Source organism: Mucor mucedo (genome assembly GCF_025094135.1).
Source record: "Mucor mucedo strain NRRL 3635 chromosome Unknown EV154scaffold_148, whole genome shotgun sequence".
Classification (NCBI taxonomy): domain Eukaryota; kingdom Fungi; phylum Mucoromycota; class Mucoromycetes; order Mucorales; family Mucoraceae; genus Mucor; species Mucor mucedo.
Window position 1 is genome coordinate 73,998 of NW_026252432.1, and position 15,738 is coordinate 89,735.

Sequence of the window (15,738 nt, forward strand, 5' to 3'; positions counted from 1 at the left end):
CTTCTCTTTTCCCTTAACATACTTCTTTTATCGTATGAAAGTAACCGATCACGTAAAAAGGTTTGTTTAGTGGTGACTCTTGTTTCTTTGAAAAGAAGCTAAATTGAAAAAGATATATAATTGTGATATTGCGGCTGCGGCTAGTCTTTGCTATAGGAGGGCGACCTCCTAGGCAGAGAGTTCATGAGTTTTGGAACTCACGAACCGTGAATGGCTGTGATTGCACTGTAAATAGGTGCAATCATACTGGTCTGCTGGTCTTCTGGCCAGAATTCCTGTAAGTGGTATAAAAAAAAATACGTTTGAAAAAATACGGAGGTCTAAACATTTCTCTATATAAATAATGATCTCAGCTTAGATGAACGATTGTAAATATAACCCCAGATTAGAATAAAATAAGAAGTATACTCATGTATAAACCTTACAGACGCTTATCTTCGATTAATTACTACAATGAATGCCCGGCAGAACTTGTTCTTGAACCTTATGTTTTCTCAGATGAAGTATACAGCGAAATCAGAAAATGGAGAAGGGTAAGCTAAAAAAACAAACGTAGATATAATATATAGAAATTTAAAATTCCTTAAGGCGCTGGTAGTTAAACGTGAATTCTTCAAGTCACCAATAACAATTCAAGACCCTCCTACGGAAGAAAATATATTTCGACGAGATTTGGGGACATTTCTACTCAACTTAAGAGAAACATTAGACAGTCCCCTTATAACAAATAGTTACAGACAATCTGAAATTGATTTTTCAATTCAAAATATAGCAATATTATTTCGATTCGTGTTTAATTCAAAATCTAGTGTGAATGTGTGTTGGTAAGCCTGCTTTTAGTTGAGAAAAAATTAATTCTCATCCAACTTCTTTTAGGGAAGAACCTTTAAAAGTAGATAAACTTGACCCAGAAAAGATGGTACGGACTAATTTTTAATTGTATGACGGCATTCAGGAACTAGGATGTGGAGAGGTCAAGTTGAATTGCACTGACGAAAGATTAAATGAAGAAGATAGAGCCAGTTTGGGGGAGAGTTTAAAAAAGCAACTGCATTATCGAATCAGACAGGCGAAATCTACAAAAGAATTTTATGCATTTGGCATATTCGTAGTTGATGATATTATTGAGTTATACTGTAGCTCGTTTTCGTTTTATTACAGAAAATAGTGCTACCAACATTAATGGCGTCATACACTTCACTTGAAGAGTAATTAGAAATTCTTTTTAATTTCAAGGTAAGTCTAAGACTATATCACAATACTGATATATATTGATTTCTATGTAAAAATAGGAAATGGTAAAGAATTCACAACAGGATCCTCTGGTTTATAAGAGGCCCTATGTTCATTCTGAATACTCCAATTATTTTAAGCCCACAATTTCATTTATTAAATCTCCCAATTAAGCTGTATTATTAAGAACATCCCTAATAATTGATTTTAAAGATCTCTTAATAAAGCCTTAATTTCTGGAGATGCTCTTAGACACCATTTTTTATATATATTATTAATTAATCAATGCTTTGATAATATTTATCCTAGCCGGCAAGATTAGCATTTCAAATATAATTGCCTTGAAAAATTCAAACCTGATCAATAATATGTAATTGTGTTTTTGTCAGTAAAAGATTAGATAAATAAGACATATTTCAATGATTCTACCTATTAACCGGAAAGAAAGTTAGACGGAGAAGGAAACTCTACAGATGAAAATATAGTAGAACATGAACTTGATGAAATGTCAGCAGGATCAAACTTTAGTTGTTCTCTTGGTGACTATAATTTGGATTAAACTCTTTAGACATTATTTTTATCAAAACTATCTAATTTATGTCACCCAATTATTACAAATTTTACATTGTTTGCATAAAAATCACTAGTTTTCAATTCTAGTCTAATTTGCGCTATATCTACTATCATAACCTGGTGAATCGCGACAAAAACAAATAAGACTCCTCATGATACTTATATATGGTTTACTTCCCTCCCCTCTAATTATTTTCTGTTTCCTCCAAGTTATAGCATTATAACCAATACCCATGCTGGTCAATCCGGCTCTTTAAATGCCTCTACATCTTAAACTGTTGTGTACACGCTTTGACTGTGGATATGTGTCTTGGCAATGAACAATCATGGATAAATAAATAGACACGTTGATATTAATTAGTGGTACAATAAAATAAATGTTTAGATTTATTGATATGTTTTTTTTTGTTTGATTATGGATATAGGATAATAAAAGTGTCGGTTACATAGAACCTTATTGCCTAGATATTAGAAAGTGCTTTTTTTGTATTAGCGTCATAAAAAGCATTTTGCTGATCACCCGGATTTCTCTTAAAGATACTACCAGTACTACTTATATACTTTTGAGTTTGGACCTTAACTTTGGCAGGTTTATTTTTTGGGGCCCAAGCTCTATTTTGCATGATATAATGCAGATTGAAACCTGCTTCATCTATAAAAACGCAATTCTTCTGGTAATCAATATTGTTCTCTTTACATTTTTCAATACACAGCTTTCTCTTTCAAATTGTCGTACCAGAATCTTATTCCTCATGAAAAATCCCAGCCTTCCTCTTGAAAGATAAATTACATTTCGTCCTCATATGCTTATAGACTGCATTGACCAAGATTCTTAAACCTGAGAAAGCTTTACATAACTCATCATGAGCTAAATCCACAGTTGGTGTAGCATTTTATTCAACATATTTGAGCAAGAACTGAATATGTTCTTTGATCAAGATAAGTGGTCTTCCACGATTATCGTGTTTTGAGATTTTTTTGAACCCAGGGAACCCTTTAACATCACTCTCGTTAGCTCGATTCCATATTCTATAGGCTGTGCCATAAAGAATAATCGGATTCTTTGCAGCTTCTGGTACAAGAAAACCTTATTCCTGCAAACTGTGAATGAAGCTAGCAGTTTGAGCGTGAGAGTAGCTTTCGTGGTTTATTTGAATAAGCTGAAAGTCCTCCTCCTCAAGTGATTAAACGGCAAAGTTGTCTTCTATTTCCTCAAACTCGTTTTCTGTCATACTATATCTTTAGTGGCAACGTTCATTACACTATACTGAGTATGACCATAATTTATGCATGTCTTGTATTTCGTCTCTCTCTCTCTGTCATTTCTTTATTAAAAGTACTATATTCAACTACAAATTGTTCTTACTGATTTGGTTGGTATGGAATAAACGATATTGCTTGTTAAATCGAAACTATATAGTAGAATTATGAGACTACTACCTTAGCCGGGGATCTCAAATGATTTCAAAGTAGTCTTAACATTTTACTAATCTGTCTTGTGTCCAATTAAATCAAAATCGTCTCACTGAAAAATCTACCAGTCCCAGCAGAAAAAAAGTATGTCTACGTATTTATTCAAAGCCCAGTATTGATCTAATAGATTCATCTAAGGAAAATAATCATAAAGTTCATTCTCTTTAACATATATATAAAATGTCAACCAATACAACTTTTATTTTACCTTTGTAATGTCCCGTTAGCCATAGATTCTTCTTTACCTTATTTAATTGAGTAAATATATTTGAATAATTATGTAATAGCATGAATCGATACTTTGGCTGTCCTAATTGATGTCAGATAGAATATTCCACTTATATTAAGGATGTAAGATCCATGGGATATTAACCTGAGCATCTTTATTGATCGCTGTCAGTCTCGAATCGTAAGCTTTCCCTCCTTCTTTATTAAAAATATCTTCATGTCCAACTTTCATAGAAAAAAAAGGGTAAGGTGTTCATCATTATGTTATATTTTTGTTAAGAAGAGAGAGGGACACACAGGTGCGATAATTAGGCGTAATCTTCCTGCCAAGTTTAGTTAGCTATTGGCTTTCTGCCATTTATTTTTGAGAAAATGCTAAATTCCATAGGTTTGACTGTATAATACTGTTGCTTAGCCATTGAAATATTATATGTTGCACACATCATGGTAATAGGAAGAACATTTAGTCTGATGTAGTGTCACAAAGCAGAAAGATCTTCTCTGCGATTTACAAGGAATAAAAAAAAATTATTCAGACATGAATTAAATAAAGCTTTTTCTGTAAGAACTAGGTCACATAAAGTAACATAAGAATATTCTGCATTAAATGTTACAGTAGTATGCATCTATGTCACTCCAGCGAATTGACAAGATAAAACAAGAGGATGGGTAAATGCGTGTTTAAGAACCTATCCAAAAAAAAAAAAAAAATGCGCTAACACAAAAACAGTAATTTAACTCATGGACTTCGATTTTTTTTTTGTTTTTTTTGTGTCAACAGTGTGGATGCTTCTGGTTCGTATTTAAATTCAGGGCAGTTGGTTGCTTGGAGAAGATGAAAGTTTATTTATTATAAATCAATTGCATAGTACATGTAAATCATTGTATCTGAATGACAGACTAGAAATATTTTGGTTTTATTTTATTTTTTAAAAATAGATTGAAGTCCAATGTCAGATAGGTATACTCACATCAAAGAACATGCTATCAATTAAAAATAAAAAGCAGCTGGTTAATAACAAGCGCAGTCGAGGATCGTGTCATAAGCCAATAGGACGGCTCGGTAGATAATGCTGCGGCCAACAGTGGTATTTCAGTTACACAAAGTATGTTGAATTATTGGGAACAAAGAAGACAAAAGAGAGGTGTGTGTAAAAAAAAGGAATGATTGGCTGTAATGATGTACGCACATGAAAAATAAATAAAAATAAAATCATGCTTGAAAATTTAAGGTCCAGCCCCCTCTCTTTTTTTCCTTTCTTTCTTTCTCTCTCGTTAATAAACCCTTTTCTTGATAATATAATAATGAATAAATTAAAAAATGTGTTTCAAAGGTCCTCACAAAAAGTTAAAGCGGCCGAAGATAGAAGACCACAACAGTTTGTCAAACGCCATTCAACTACGATGGTGACTCCCGTGATTAGTCCCAGCGAAGCACTACCAGCACCTGCGATCAATCTTTCTGAATTATCAGAGATGGAGAAACCAGCATACCAAGCATGGTGGAAAGATCTGGATCCGTTTGATTTTAAAAAAATAAACAATAATACCATTTTAAAGTTTTTGAATGGCTGTAGTCTACCCGACAATAAGCTAGAGCAGGCAAGTTTGGTTTCCTTGGTTATATCTTCTTCTTTGATTGACCCTTCTTCCTACGTAGATATTAGCCCTGTTTGAGACTGCGGGTGATGGATTAGACGAATTACAATTTTTTGCAATGCTTAGGCTAATAGCACACGCCCAAAATGGTCGTAAAATTAGCCGAGCCCTTGTGTACTTAGGAGGTAAATTAAAATAATATATGAATTGAGGCTGGAGATTATTATTATTTTATTCTAACTTGGTTTAGCTCCTATACCCTATTTTCATAAGAATGCGATTGATGCCTTGATCAAGTCATCTTCAACAGAACAATTAGAAACCAAAGAGAACAGAAAATCATGGTGGGGCAATGAGAAACCAGCACAATTAGAAAACCGAAGGTCATATATGGGACCTTATACACAACATGCAACTTCACCCATCATTGATTTGTTCTATCCTATCCAACCTTCATATGACGCATCAGTGATGACGACAATCACACCACTCACACCCAATGTTGTACAATTGGAAGAGAAATATACACATTCGAGGTCAAGATCAGCAGGCACTGTCAATGAGTTTATCCACAATCCATACCAACAACAAGTGGAAGAACTCACCTCTTCTAGATCTTCTTTATCACTACATGAACTCAATACGGGACAATCCTTATTATTAACACAAAGATTCGTATACCAATCACCGTCTGTGCGTCATCAGGAAATTCCAGAGACAAGTAATCCATTCAATCCACTGAAAGAAGAGATTATAACAAGTCCGTTTGACGATGAGACGATTGACATCAATGATAAACCAAATACATTTAGCATACCTCCTCCACCTGTACCTAATCAATTAACAAAGCCTGCATTTCCCAAATACACAAGAACAAATACCTTTCTTATCAAAAGAAGTCAAAGTACAGCGGCAGATAGAAGACAACCTACTACCAAGCATCAACGGCATAAATCCACGAGTGCAACTGACAATATATTTTATTAAATCTCAGATTCCCCCCAATAAAACAAAAAACGTTTTTCATATGTATCTGTTCTTTACTCTCTCTTTTTCTTTTCTTTATACACATGGTCAACGTTAGTCAGGAATCCGGTGCATTCTTTCAAACAGATGCTGAAATTGCAAAGCAAAAAGAAAAGCAGCTTAAATACAATTACACAGCAGGTGATGCCATCAAGTTGGGATCCAAAGCACTCGACATTAAATTAAGCCAAGATGAAAAATTCATCTATGTTGCTGAATCGGGCTTCTTTGTTCGCAAGGTCCAATTATCTGTAAGCACAGTGAAAGCAAACAAACAAAGACGGTCGGCCCTAACTATTCACATATAGACATCAAAGACCGTCAAACTCTTTAAAGGCCATGAAGGTCCTGTCACAGCCATGGCTTTGACAAGTCAGCATTTATGGACCGGTTCCTGGGACAAGACTGTGAAACAGTGGGACCTTGTTACAGGTGAATGTTTAGCTACATTGGAAGGTCACACTGATTTCATTAAATCACTCATCTTGGTCGGTGAACACATCTTTACCGGATCTTCCGATTGTTTTATTCGCAAATGGTCCATCAAGACCTTGAGTTGTGTTGGAGTTGAAAAGAAACACAAGCGTACGATCGAAAGTTTAGCTGTCTCACTTGACGGTAAGTATCTTTTCTCGGGCTCTTCCGACAGCACTGTGATAAAATGGGACACCGAGACCATGAAAGTTTTGCATACGTTTGAAGGCCATGATACGAGTATTTACTGTGTACGTGTGTGGGAAGACGATCTCTGGACTGTCTCTGCCGATAAAACTGCGCGTCGTTGGAACACAAGCACAGGCGTGATTGATATGGTTTTAACACATCCTGATCGAGTGAAATCATTGGTTTTGGCGGGTCCTTATGTCGTGACTGGATCCAGTGATGATGATATTCGTGTGTGGGATATTGGGTCCGGTAAATTGATTTGTACTATTGAAGGCCATTTTGATGAAGTAGGTTGTTTAGAGATTTCAGGATCTACATTGTATAGTGGTTCATTGGATTGTTCTGTCAGAAAATGGTCATTGACTGCTGCATCCATCAAAATATACAATGAGACCAGAGAGGCTAAATTAAAGAGACTCGAAGAGGAAAAGACGGAGGAGCAAAAGAAGGATGGTTTAACAGAGGAAGAGGAGAGAGAATTGGCAGAATTAATGTTATCTGACGATGATGATGAATAAACAATTTATTTCTTTAATTTCAATTTCATCAAACCACGCGAGAATTTACTCGTCTTATTAAGGTCTTTTAATGGGTATTGTGGTGCGTTCTTTTTATCCTTGGCATACGCGGATTGTAATTGATCAAGATTATCATCCCAGCGTGCGGTTCTTGCATGAGAGCCCATGTAATTGGTATCTAAACTTCTTGCACATTTATTCACGCCAAATGCAAACCACGTCTTTACAAAACAGTTAATACACACAAAATAAAATAAAAAAGTTGTCTACTTACAGTGACAATGCCACCCACAAATAGCAAGACGGCTACACCAATAATACCCGCTTGTACAGCTTGATCACAATTGGCAACACCATAGGTATCACCCATATTTACACCTAATAAAGTAGTTGTATACCCTTGGAAGCTGACACTGGCATTTTCTGTCGAGTTATAGTCCTGGCTGGTAGCAGGATTTGCCTTGTTACAAGCTTCGGTGGTCTTACTGCGATTGACCAACGCCAAAATAAATACAATGATTTGCCAAATAATGACAAGGAAGAAGGTCATGAGCCAGACGGCGATTTTGTAAAAAACCATAAACCCGTGATTACCCTATACAAGGTTGATATTAAAATCAAAAAAAATACCTCATTGCTAATCTTATCCTTACCGCAATGGCAGCTATTGTACCAAAGAGTCCAATCACGCCAGTTACAGCTTAAAAATGGAACCCCTTTTAGTTACAAGCATGTGCGTCATTTTTCTTTGGTCTTACCTAAAACAATAATATACACCCAGGGCAAGACAGAATGAATCACTGCCAAATGGATCATCATTGCTACAACCAATCATAAATATCTCTTTTGTTGTTGTACATGAATTTTGTACTACTTACGGTTCTTATGTAAAAATGTCGCTCCAATTAAAGCCGCTGATACTCCCTATATACATAATAAACGTCGTTTGTTAATGAGAATGAGCAATTGCAAAAGAACGTACAAATACTTTACTGCAATGATAAACGATATAACAAAGACACCCCATCGAATAGGAAATATCCACAAGCATGTTTCTCTTTTGGCCATGTTTATAAAAAAAAAAAATTATTAAAAGAGGAAAAGGGAGAAAAGATAAAAAAAAAATAGGGCTTAAAAATGTTTTTTTTTGTGTCTCCCCACACCTAGATCTAATTTAGCTCGTTCTACGATTGGCTTAGAAAGTGCCTACGCCTTACATCATAAGGGGGGAGATTGTATATAGGTATGTACACTTTTTATTTACAAAATCATTTCAGCTCTTTGCATATCCTGATCATTCTCTTGCTCCATCTCGTCCTGCATGCCTCGCATTTGTTCAGCAATCTCCTCTAACTCTACGATATCAAAATTTAATTCGTTCTTATCCACCTTAAAATGATGAAGTTCGTGGGCTAATGTCCGCAATACATTCTCGCTAGATAAAGAGTCAGAAATTTCTTATCTACCCAGACCAAAGAAAATATACTTACTTTGCATGTTGAATCCAAACACAATAATCGTCCAAAAATATTTTGCTGTATACATAATACACATCGTGGTGATCAAACAAGTATTTCATATCCAACAATGCTTTTAAAATTGCTCTCTTGCCAAGTCGAAACATAATGTATACATCTTGAAGCACCTTTTCACATAATGCAAGGTTTCTATAAAGTGGATATGTCAATGCGCGTCGATAACATGAGACCATCACGTCCTTCAATAACGAAAATTGCTAAAATACACAAGAAAAAAAGTCAGCATAAATAGACACACGATACACTTTCCGTTGTTACCTCAAGAGAAGAAATAGTGGGGCTGATTCTACCAATGCACCACACAGATTCCACATTGTTATCGCCTTCTGTGACACGGTAATTGTAACAATAGGCAAACATGAGATCAACTAATCCCAAATAAGTTGCCTTTTCAAAAGACAGGAGGTATTCCTTGTTAGGTAAATCTTTCATAGTTGCTTCTTCTTTACTAGAGAACTTTAACAAGGTTTCATTCGCGTCTTCAATTGAAAGTCCATCCATATCAATATCACCTGAAGCATCGACTTCTTGGATCAAGGGTTTAGCTGCCTTTGTCTCGACATTTTTCGCATTCTTTTGCACACGTTTTAATTCTTTTGAAAACACGGTCTTGTACTTCATCAATTCCTTGATCTCCTCGTCATTTATAAAATCCATACAATAATGATCTTCATCAAAATGATTGTTTTCGGACTCGATACGCTCAGCACGACGACTTTCGGCGGTCGACTTTTCAGGGTCAACAATCTCATTGATCTCGTTCATGGTTTCTTGTACGTGTGTGAAGTAACCATGGTACTGGTTATTGAAACCATAGTGTGCAGTAATGGAAAGCTCGGTCGCGATGGGTACCTCTTGGGGTAATTCCCAGTTGAAATCAATGGCATCTTGAATTTCTGTTTCGCCTATTGTTTCAGATCCGCCCACAACCTCAATCATGGGCTTTTTAGGCTCACTCGCTTTGACGTTAGATTCACCCGTTCTGGCTAATAATTTAGTTAACAAGTCGAGATCAGGGAAGTGCTCGCCCTTCGTCTCCTTAGTTACTCGAATCGTGAATTGACCGACGGAAGGATCGTAACTTGCTTTGGAATCATCGTCTTCCAGAATATTTCCGGGAAAATGAAGTCTAACAATATAACATGTTGAAGTGGATCTCCTTTTTTTCTCTTTAAATTGAGTTATTGTTTACCTCAAAAAGTAGGGACGTAAATAAAACCGGAATTCAGTTCCTTCAACATGAAGATCAACGTCTTGAGCCTAGAATAGGTCCTTTTTTTAGATATACAGTCTTTTCTTCTTCTACATTTAAATAAGAGAGGCTTACTCTGACATAAGGGGTATTAATGACAATTGTCACAGTATCGTTGTCTTGCTCGACTTTAAACGTAGGTGTTATCATTTGGAAATAAATAAAAGAGTTTTTTTTTTTTTTTTTTTTTTTTTTTGACTGCTTCCCAATTTGTGTGTTGCCGAGGGCCCGAGCGCTTGTTAAAATAACAAAAACAATTACCTTTCATGGAAACATCAGTAACGCGTTGACTCTTTACTTTGTTGTTGTTTTTTTTCTTTGAAATATGGAAGAGTATTATGATTACACTAAGTCGACACACTGTATTAGTTTTGGTAGGTAGATAAATCTATACCGAATTAACATTGACATGATATAGAAATGATGAATAATGTCCTTTGGTGTAATTGCATCGATAGTGATGTCCAGAACAATGAACAGGGCTATTCAGAATACGAGTAAGTCGACAACACAAAGTTATCACGTAATTCTTTCTTATAAAAAGTGGTTTTGAAAAGAACAAAGGGAATAGAGCTTTCAATATTATACCATACTTCCAGCGGTGTCATTATAGCTACCGGAATAGAAGCTGACGAATCATGGAAATCCGATAAATACCACAATGATACATATGTGCCTAACATTCTTACAGAACTATACGGATCTTACTTAAGCAAAAAAAGACAGGATTACCCAAATACTCTGCAAGATGAAGTTATTATGCAAGAGTTCATTAGGGTTTTACAAAACTGTCTGGAACAAAAAAAGAGATATTTCAAAATACCGAGTTGGGAGTTTCACTATGTTTTTACTCTTCCCACGATATGGGATGTTGAAATGCGAGACGAAATTCGATCTCTTTTTTTCAAAGCTGGTCTGGTTCAAGAGCATGACCATCCCGACAGATTGCTTTTAATCACTGAGTTGGAATCAAGAGTTCGATATATCCAGTCAACTGATCTCGGTTTCCCAGGAACACAATTAGATAACGGTAGACAGTATACGATGTATGCATTAGATTTTGATGAAGAAGTACTCATACAGATGGAAATATTTTCGGCTCATTATCCTCCAACATCCATTGACAGCAAACGTATCCCAAGATTATTAGAAATGAGTCAGTTTACAATCCCTTACCAGATTGAAAAGAGGGTATATATAGAAGCTTGTCTGGAGGAGCGATATAATATTATGCTATCACCAGACCTGCTGAATCTATTGACAAATGAAAGCGATGTTCCTTGGGATGCAAAAGAAAAACAAAGATACCATGATCCTACGGTTACCAAATTCCATGTGGTAATTAAATCTTTCCTCACTTGTTCATTACTGTTGACAAACACAAATTTTAATGATCTCTAATAGGATGCGATGCATATCCCATTTCAAAAATATTTTGCCTATAAACCGTTTAAAGGCTTACGTGATTTATACAAAGGAGAATACAATCTAGATACAAGTGAGATTAAGGTTATAGAGTTAATAACGATAGGGGATATATATACAGATTTATCCGATATTATCAAAGCAATTTTTTTACAACAAATGGATCCTATGTTTCAGGATACAAGCAAAGGAACAGAAAAAATTATCAGCACCGAAACTAAAGTAAAAGTTAGCCCTAAAGTCAACACAATCATGTTTCCATGTACCGAAAATTTTTCGCAAAGTAGCGATAGACAAATCCTTTTAAAATTTTTAGAAAAATGGTCAGAAGAATATGACGAGCAGCAAGGTATTTACAAACTAATAAAGTTTCAATATCTCCAAGGGGAATCTCCAAATTTTATAATCGATTCACAAAATATATCGTTTGGAGGTTTAAGCCTCATGAAAAAACAAATCAAAAGTGCAAACAAGTTTAGAGATCCCAAGGTGATATCTGCAAGTGCAGAAAAGAGATCATTTGATTTCTATTACAGTCCTAGTTATTTTATTAACGTTGGTAAGAAACTACGAAAAAATTGGATATGTACAATTCATTAGTTACTTAAGTCAATTGAATAGATATTACGCTTACAACAGTCAACTTTTTAATATTATATGAGGAGGAGGGAAACTTTGACATAATCGAAACCGAGATTGAACAATGGTAATACATATGTAATCATTGTATACCCTTCCTCAGAAAAGATTCCCGCAACTTTTTTTTATACAACGTTTATAGTGGTATACGGTCTTTTGATAACTTTATCGTACATTCAAGTTTGCATGAAAGGCCGTTAATTAAGATAACCAAAAGGTAAAAATTGCTCAAATGCTTATCTTAATATTTACATGATTTGTTTATAGAATGAAGCAGAAATTGGAAATAATATTTCATGAGTATTTAAAGCAATGCTCGAACATAAATGAACAAAAAACAATCAAAGACATGCTTGCTTTCTTTGAAGGAAATGTTCTTGAGCAGCTTTTGAATGGAATCGATTTAAATGCAATGTTTACAAAAGAAGAAAATCTACCAGGCATTGATAGTTATGTTGCAATTATCAGCCGAGACATATATAAGCTGTTTCTTGTGGTATCATATCTATTTTATCTCAACACGCTGATAAAAAAAAGGCTAGACATGTCTGCCAAAGGTAAATGGATACAAAAAAATTTGGCATATGCGATATCAGTAGATAAATGGTTATTGGATAATATGTTTGGCACAAAAGAAGATTTGACTGAACTACTCTTTGCGAGTGGAATTCTGCAAAGAAACAATCATCGACGAAAGGCACAGATTATTACACGGGGAGAAGAAATTTTGCCTGCTATTGAACAGAAGCTAACAGATTTCAACTTTAAGATGAAGTCTTATTTTGTTGTTTCTCAATTACATCAAACATATATCCAGCTAACCCTCCACCAAGTTGTCATTGTTTCGGAAGATGAAACAAGTTCTACTACAATCATAGTCGAAGATAAAATAATACAGATAGAGGATGTATATGACACCCTTTGTAAAACTACCTGGGGTTCTAAGATATATCCCACTAGCTATATCGACTACTGTACTGCACATGAGGATAGTATGCATATCTTGCGTAATCTCGAGTCATTATTCAGTTATGACAGGTATTGTCAAGAAGTTAAGTTGGCCGTGCCGGAGCTTGTGAGTACACTGATCAGAAAAAGAATATAAACTTATTATTATCAATTTTTGGCAGGTTCATTTTAACAAGACTATGTACTTAAAATTTGAACATAATATATGTTTCAATGAAGAAAAATGTGATTGTAGTATCATTATTGATCCTCAAAATATTGTTGATATTGGTATGAAGTCAGTCATACAAGATATTGCAACTATAATGGCGGGTTCATTAACAAACACCGAATTGTTTGGAAACTACGAAGTGGATTTCTTGTTTGTTTTGGGAAATGTATTTAATATTCCTCATAATTCGATGGCCTATATTGTTTACAGCAATATGTTACAAGAATCAGTTAGTAATAGTATAGACCTAAAAGAGAAATATACACAAGGACTTGTTATACGTGAGCCACTTTGCGAGTTATTACATTCTACTACGAATATAAAACCATACATTTATGACAGATTCATTGCCGGGTCTTTAAAAAAGGTATCAAGAAGCACATATGGTATTCGATTTCGTGAAGATATCATCCGATACTTGCCATTTTCACGTATAAACTGTTATGGCGATATTACTGGTATTGGTGCTAATGATGGCAGCTATTTGGTGGTCCTCCAAACGGGACAAGAGATTCCAATTTCAGGATTGAAGTTAAATCTCGAAATTACTATTTTATCAGGAACAAACTGCGAGAATTTAAGTTTAGGTAATTATCACAGGCTATCTATGTAGATTCACGTTGGTCGTAACTGCTATTTTATCTACAGATATTATTCGAGTCGAGTATTCAGGTGAGAGTGTTAATGGTTTCAACGTCTTAGAAGAAGCCACCCAGGGCGCATCATCCAGCATTTACATCGGTGGCGGTTTAACTTCATCTGCACGAGTCATTGTAGAATTTGAATATGTGAATTACAACTACTCATTAAAAGTGTCAGCAAAAAGGATGGCTGGAAAAATCGACAGTAGCACTTCTAACAAAAAACACTTTATTCTGGAAGACCCGTTGACACTGGCGTATATTTAAACTCATTGGCAATTATCAATAAAGTCACCTCACTAACCCCTATCTTAAAGGGAGATAAGTTATCATTAATTCAACATTGTAATATGGCAGCGCTCAATTTGTTTTATAATAATTTCAAACATTTATCCAGAAAGCACGGAGTTATTAACAAGAATTAGTTATGGGTTCAATTCTTCAAAAAATTAATCATCGGAAAGCTGATACCGAGTAATCTCTTTTTATAAATACGCGCAATTTTAATACATCGGTGATACAAACACTATTCTATCACGGGCATATTACATAATTTATTTCTTTGATCCTGTTTTTGCATCCCTTCTTTTCTGTTTATCTAAAAAAAGGATGATAACATCAATGCTAGTCCAGTACCCGGACACCGATAAGGATCCATATTATTTATGATGATGTGGGATGTTGCAACGTTTATGCACGCTGATAATAAACTCATGCGCGTCTAGTAGCTAACTATGATTTTCAACCACACAAATACATAATGCCTTGTGATAGAATGACACCCCATCTCTTTTTTTTTATTTTTATTTCAAATCAAAAATTTCTACTGGTGGAATCCAGTTTCCGCCTCGGGTGGGTGCACCAATACTCGTGTTACTTGAGAAGAAGTGCAGACTGACATGTGGCAGCAATTTATGACAAAATAACCTAATCCCAAATTATTCACTGCCTTTTGTTATCGTAAAAAGGGATGGGATGCTTTATTTTTATTTGCTCGGTAAGGGCACGCTTATATTTCCCTTTATTGACAATATCTTTCTTATAGACACATTTTTCCAACGCTCGGGTCAACAGTAATTTATAACGTGGATTCAATTACAAAGCTGTCCAATGACATGTTCAGCTCTTCTATCCCATCCTTTTTTTAACAATACATCCTGTCTTTAGCTGATTGTGCCAACTTTGCGTGTGGTTAGTTTGTTATTACTTACTTCATAGAAGCATTATCATCTGCCATATTACCTTTTAAAGATCCCCAAAAAAACTATAATTTCAAACAAAAGTTGAACAGTAGGTAATTTTACAGCTTTAAGATACCATTTTTATGCAAACCCTTAGAACATGAAATAAGTTCACAATAAAAGTGATGTGTAGTATGTATTTACCAACAAAATCTTGGTGAATAATCCAGCCTTAGATTCACTCCATACATGGAAGCGTATTTTATTAAATACTTACGATAATCTAAGATAATTAGGCCACTGAGGACAATGGAACTCCTTTTTTATCAACTTTTTCCATTTCAGCGACTGCGTTACTCTCCCTTAATATTTTACCTCAAGCCTTTTGCATTGGCAGAACTGACTTTTTAGAAAGATCGATCCAGCGTTTCTATTCACATTCGAAATAAATTCCATGTCCATGAGCAGTTATATATTAAGATTTTTCCATGTCATAGTTACTTTGATGAACCAATCTAAAGTAAAAAGTCAGGCAAAGTCATCCAAAAGATAAGGAAAAGTATAAT

At 35.0% G+C, this 15,738-nt stretch overlaps 8 protein-coding genes across 8 annotated transcripts; 5 read left to right on the forward strand and 3 right to left on the reverse strand.

Annotated features, from left to right (window-relative positions):
• Window positions 1-453: 453 nt before the first annotated feature.
• Window positions 454-1,792, forward strand: EV154DRAFT_486566 (uncharacterized protein; the record flags this gene model as incomplete). Its single annotated transcript, XM_051598858.1, has 6 exons — window positions 454-533; window positions 570-824; window positions 877-919; window positions 956-1,136; window positions 1,543-1,603; window positions 1,678-1,792. The coding sequence occupies 6 exons, from the start codon at window positions 454-456 to the stop codon at window positions 1,790-1,792; spliced, it is 735 nt and encodes a 244-aa protein (XP_051452351.1).
• Window positions 1,793-2,699: 907 nt separating this feature from the next.
• Window positions 2,700-3,739, reverse strand: EV154DRAFT_486567 (uncharacterized protein; the record flags this gene model as incomplete). The annotated part of the gene is made up of 3 exons (XM_051598859.1): window positions 2,700-2,893; window positions 3,488-3,524; window positions 3,653-3,739. The coding sequence occupies 3 exons, from the start codon at window positions 3,737-3,739 to the stop codon at window positions 2,700-2,702; spliced, it is 318 nt and encodes a 105-aa protein (XP_051452352.1).
• A 1,004-nt stretch (window positions 3,740-4,743) lies between these two features.
• On the forward strand, window positions 4,744-6,356 carry EV154DRAFT_68389 (uncharacterized protein). Its single transcript, XM_051607731.1, has 3 exons — window positions 4,744-5,109; window positions 5,168-5,291; window positions 5,357-6,356. The coding sequence occupies exons 1-3, from the start codon at window positions 4,813-4,815 to the stop codon at window positions 6,091-6,093; spliced, it is 1,158 nt and encodes a 385-aa protein (XP_051452353.1). The 5' UTR covers window positions 4,744-4,812; the 3' UTR covers window positions 6,094-6,356.
• EV154DRAFT_569303 (WD40-repeat-containing domain protein) lies at window positions 6,177-7,316 on the forward strand (the record flags this gene model as incomplete). Its single annotated transcript, XM_051606127.1, has 2 exons — window positions 6,177-6,383; window positions 6,441-7,316. 2 exons carry the CDS (start codon window positions 6,177-6,179, stop codon window positions 7,314-7,316), a joined length of 1,083 nt encoding a protein of 360 aa, XP_051452354.1.
• A 5-nt stretch (window positions 7,317-7,321) lies between these two features.
• EV154DRAFT_472610 (uncharacterized protein) lies at window positions 7,322-8,402 on the reverse strand (the record flags this gene model as incomplete). Its single annotated transcript, XM_051597911.1, has 6 exons — window positions 8,310-8,402; window positions 8,195-8,240; window positions 8,075-8,137; window positions 7,970-8,016; window positions 7,591-7,911; window positions 7,322-7,537 (listed from the first exon to the last, which is right to left on the reverse strand). Exons 1-6 carry the CDS (start codon window positions 8,382-8,384, stop codon window positions 7,322-7,324), a joined length of 768 nt encoding a protein of 255 aa, XP_051452355.1. The 5' UTR covers window positions 8,385-8,402.
• A 39-nt stretch (window positions 8,403-8,441) lies between these two features.
• Window positions 8,442-10,267, reverse strand: EV154DRAFT_526217 (SHQ1 protein-domain-containing protein). Its single transcript, XM_051603372.1, has 5 exons — window positions 10,182-10,267; window positions 10,047-10,114; window positions 9,113-9,983; window positions 8,807-9,051; window positions 8,442-8,751 (listed from the first exon to the last, which is right to left on the reverse strand). Exons 1-5 carry the CDS (start codon window positions 10,254-10,256, stop codon window positions 8,577-8,579), a joined length of 1,434 nt encoding a protein of 477 aa, XP_051452356.1. The 5' UTR covers window positions 10,257-10,267; the 3' UTR covers window positions 8,442-8,576.
• Window positions 10,268-10,432: 165 nt separating this feature from the next.
• On the forward strand, window positions 10,433-12,809 carry EV154DRAFT_68450 (uncharacterized protein). The gene is made up of 7 exons (XM_051607733.1): window positions 10,433-10,480; window positions 10,565-10,603; window positions 10,678-11,444; window positions 11,511-11,880; window positions 11,965-12,090; window positions 12,153-12,237; window positions 12,313-12,809. The coding sequence occupies exons 2-7, from the start codon at window positions 10,567-10,569 to the stop codon at window positions 12,389-12,391; spliced, it is 1,464 nt and encodes a 487-aa protein (XP_051452357.1). The 5' UTR covers window positions 10,433-10,480; window positions 10,565-10,566; the 3' UTR covers window positions 12,392-12,809.
• On the forward strand, window positions 12,202-14,402 carry EV154DRAFT_68438 (uncharacterized protein). The gene is made up of 4 exons (XM_051607732.1): window positions 12,202-12,237; window positions 12,313-13,245; window positions 13,301-13,937; window positions 13,999-14,402. Exons 2-4 carry the CDS (start codon window positions 12,439-12,441, stop codon window positions 14,256-14,258), a joined length of 1,704 nt encoding a protein of 567 aa, XP_051452358.1. The 5' UTR covers window positions 12,202-12,237; window positions 12,313-12,438; the 3' UTR covers window positions 14,259-14,402.
• Window positions 14,403-15,738: the final 1,336 nt, after the last annotated feature.

Bases quoted from the DNA above. Each gene is read 5' to 3' on its own strand.
- EV154DRAFT_68438 (XM_051607732.1), top strand. From the start codon at position 12,439: ATGAAGCAGAAATTGGAAATAATATTTCATGAGTATTTAAAGCAATGC. The intron at 13,246-13,300 runs GTGAGTACACTG...AATTTTTGGCAG, and splicing joins AGTTGGCCGTGCCGGAGCTT to GTTCATTTTAACAAGACTAT. The intron at 13,938-13,998 runs GTAATTATCACA...TTTTATCTACAG, and splicing joins CTGCGAGAATTTAAGTTTAG to ATATTATTCGAGTCGAGTAT.
- EV154DRAFT_68389 (XM_051607731.1), top strand. From the start codon at position 4,813: ATGAATAAATTAAAAAATGTGTTTCAAAGGTCCTCACAAAAAGTTAAA. The intron at 5,110-5,167 runs GCAAGTTTGGTT...CTTCCTACGTAG, and splicing joins CCGACAATAAGCTAGAGCAG to ATATTAGCCCTGTTTGAGAC. The intron at 5,292-5,356 runs GTAAATTAAAAT...AACTTGGTTTAG, and splicing joins AGCCCTTGTGTACTTAGGAG to CTCCTATACCCTATTTTCAT.
- EV154DRAFT_526217 (XM_051603372.1), bottom strand. From the start codon at position 10,256: ATGATAACACCTACGTTTAAAGTCGAGCAAGACAACGATACTGTGACA. The intron at 10,115-10,181 runs GTAAGCCTCTCT...GACCTATTCTAG, and splicing joins TTAATACCCCTTATGTCAGA to GCTCAAGACGTTGATCTTCA. The intron at 9,052-9,112 runs GTAACAACGGAA...TGTGTATTTTAG, and splicing joins CCACTATTTCTTCTCTTGAG to CAATTTTCGTTATTGAAGGA.
- EV154DRAFT_68450 (XM_051607733.1), top strand. From the start codon at position 10,567: ATGTCCAGAACAATGAACAGGGCTATTCAGAATACGA. The intron at 10,604-10,677 runs GTAAGTCGACAA...CAAAGGGAATAG, and splicing joins CAGGGCTATTCAGAATACGA to AGCTTTCAATATTATACCAT. The intron at 11,881-11,964 runs GTATTTACAAAC...TATCGTTTGGAG, and splicing joins AGAATATGACGAGCAGCAAG to GTTTAAGCCTCATGAAAAAA.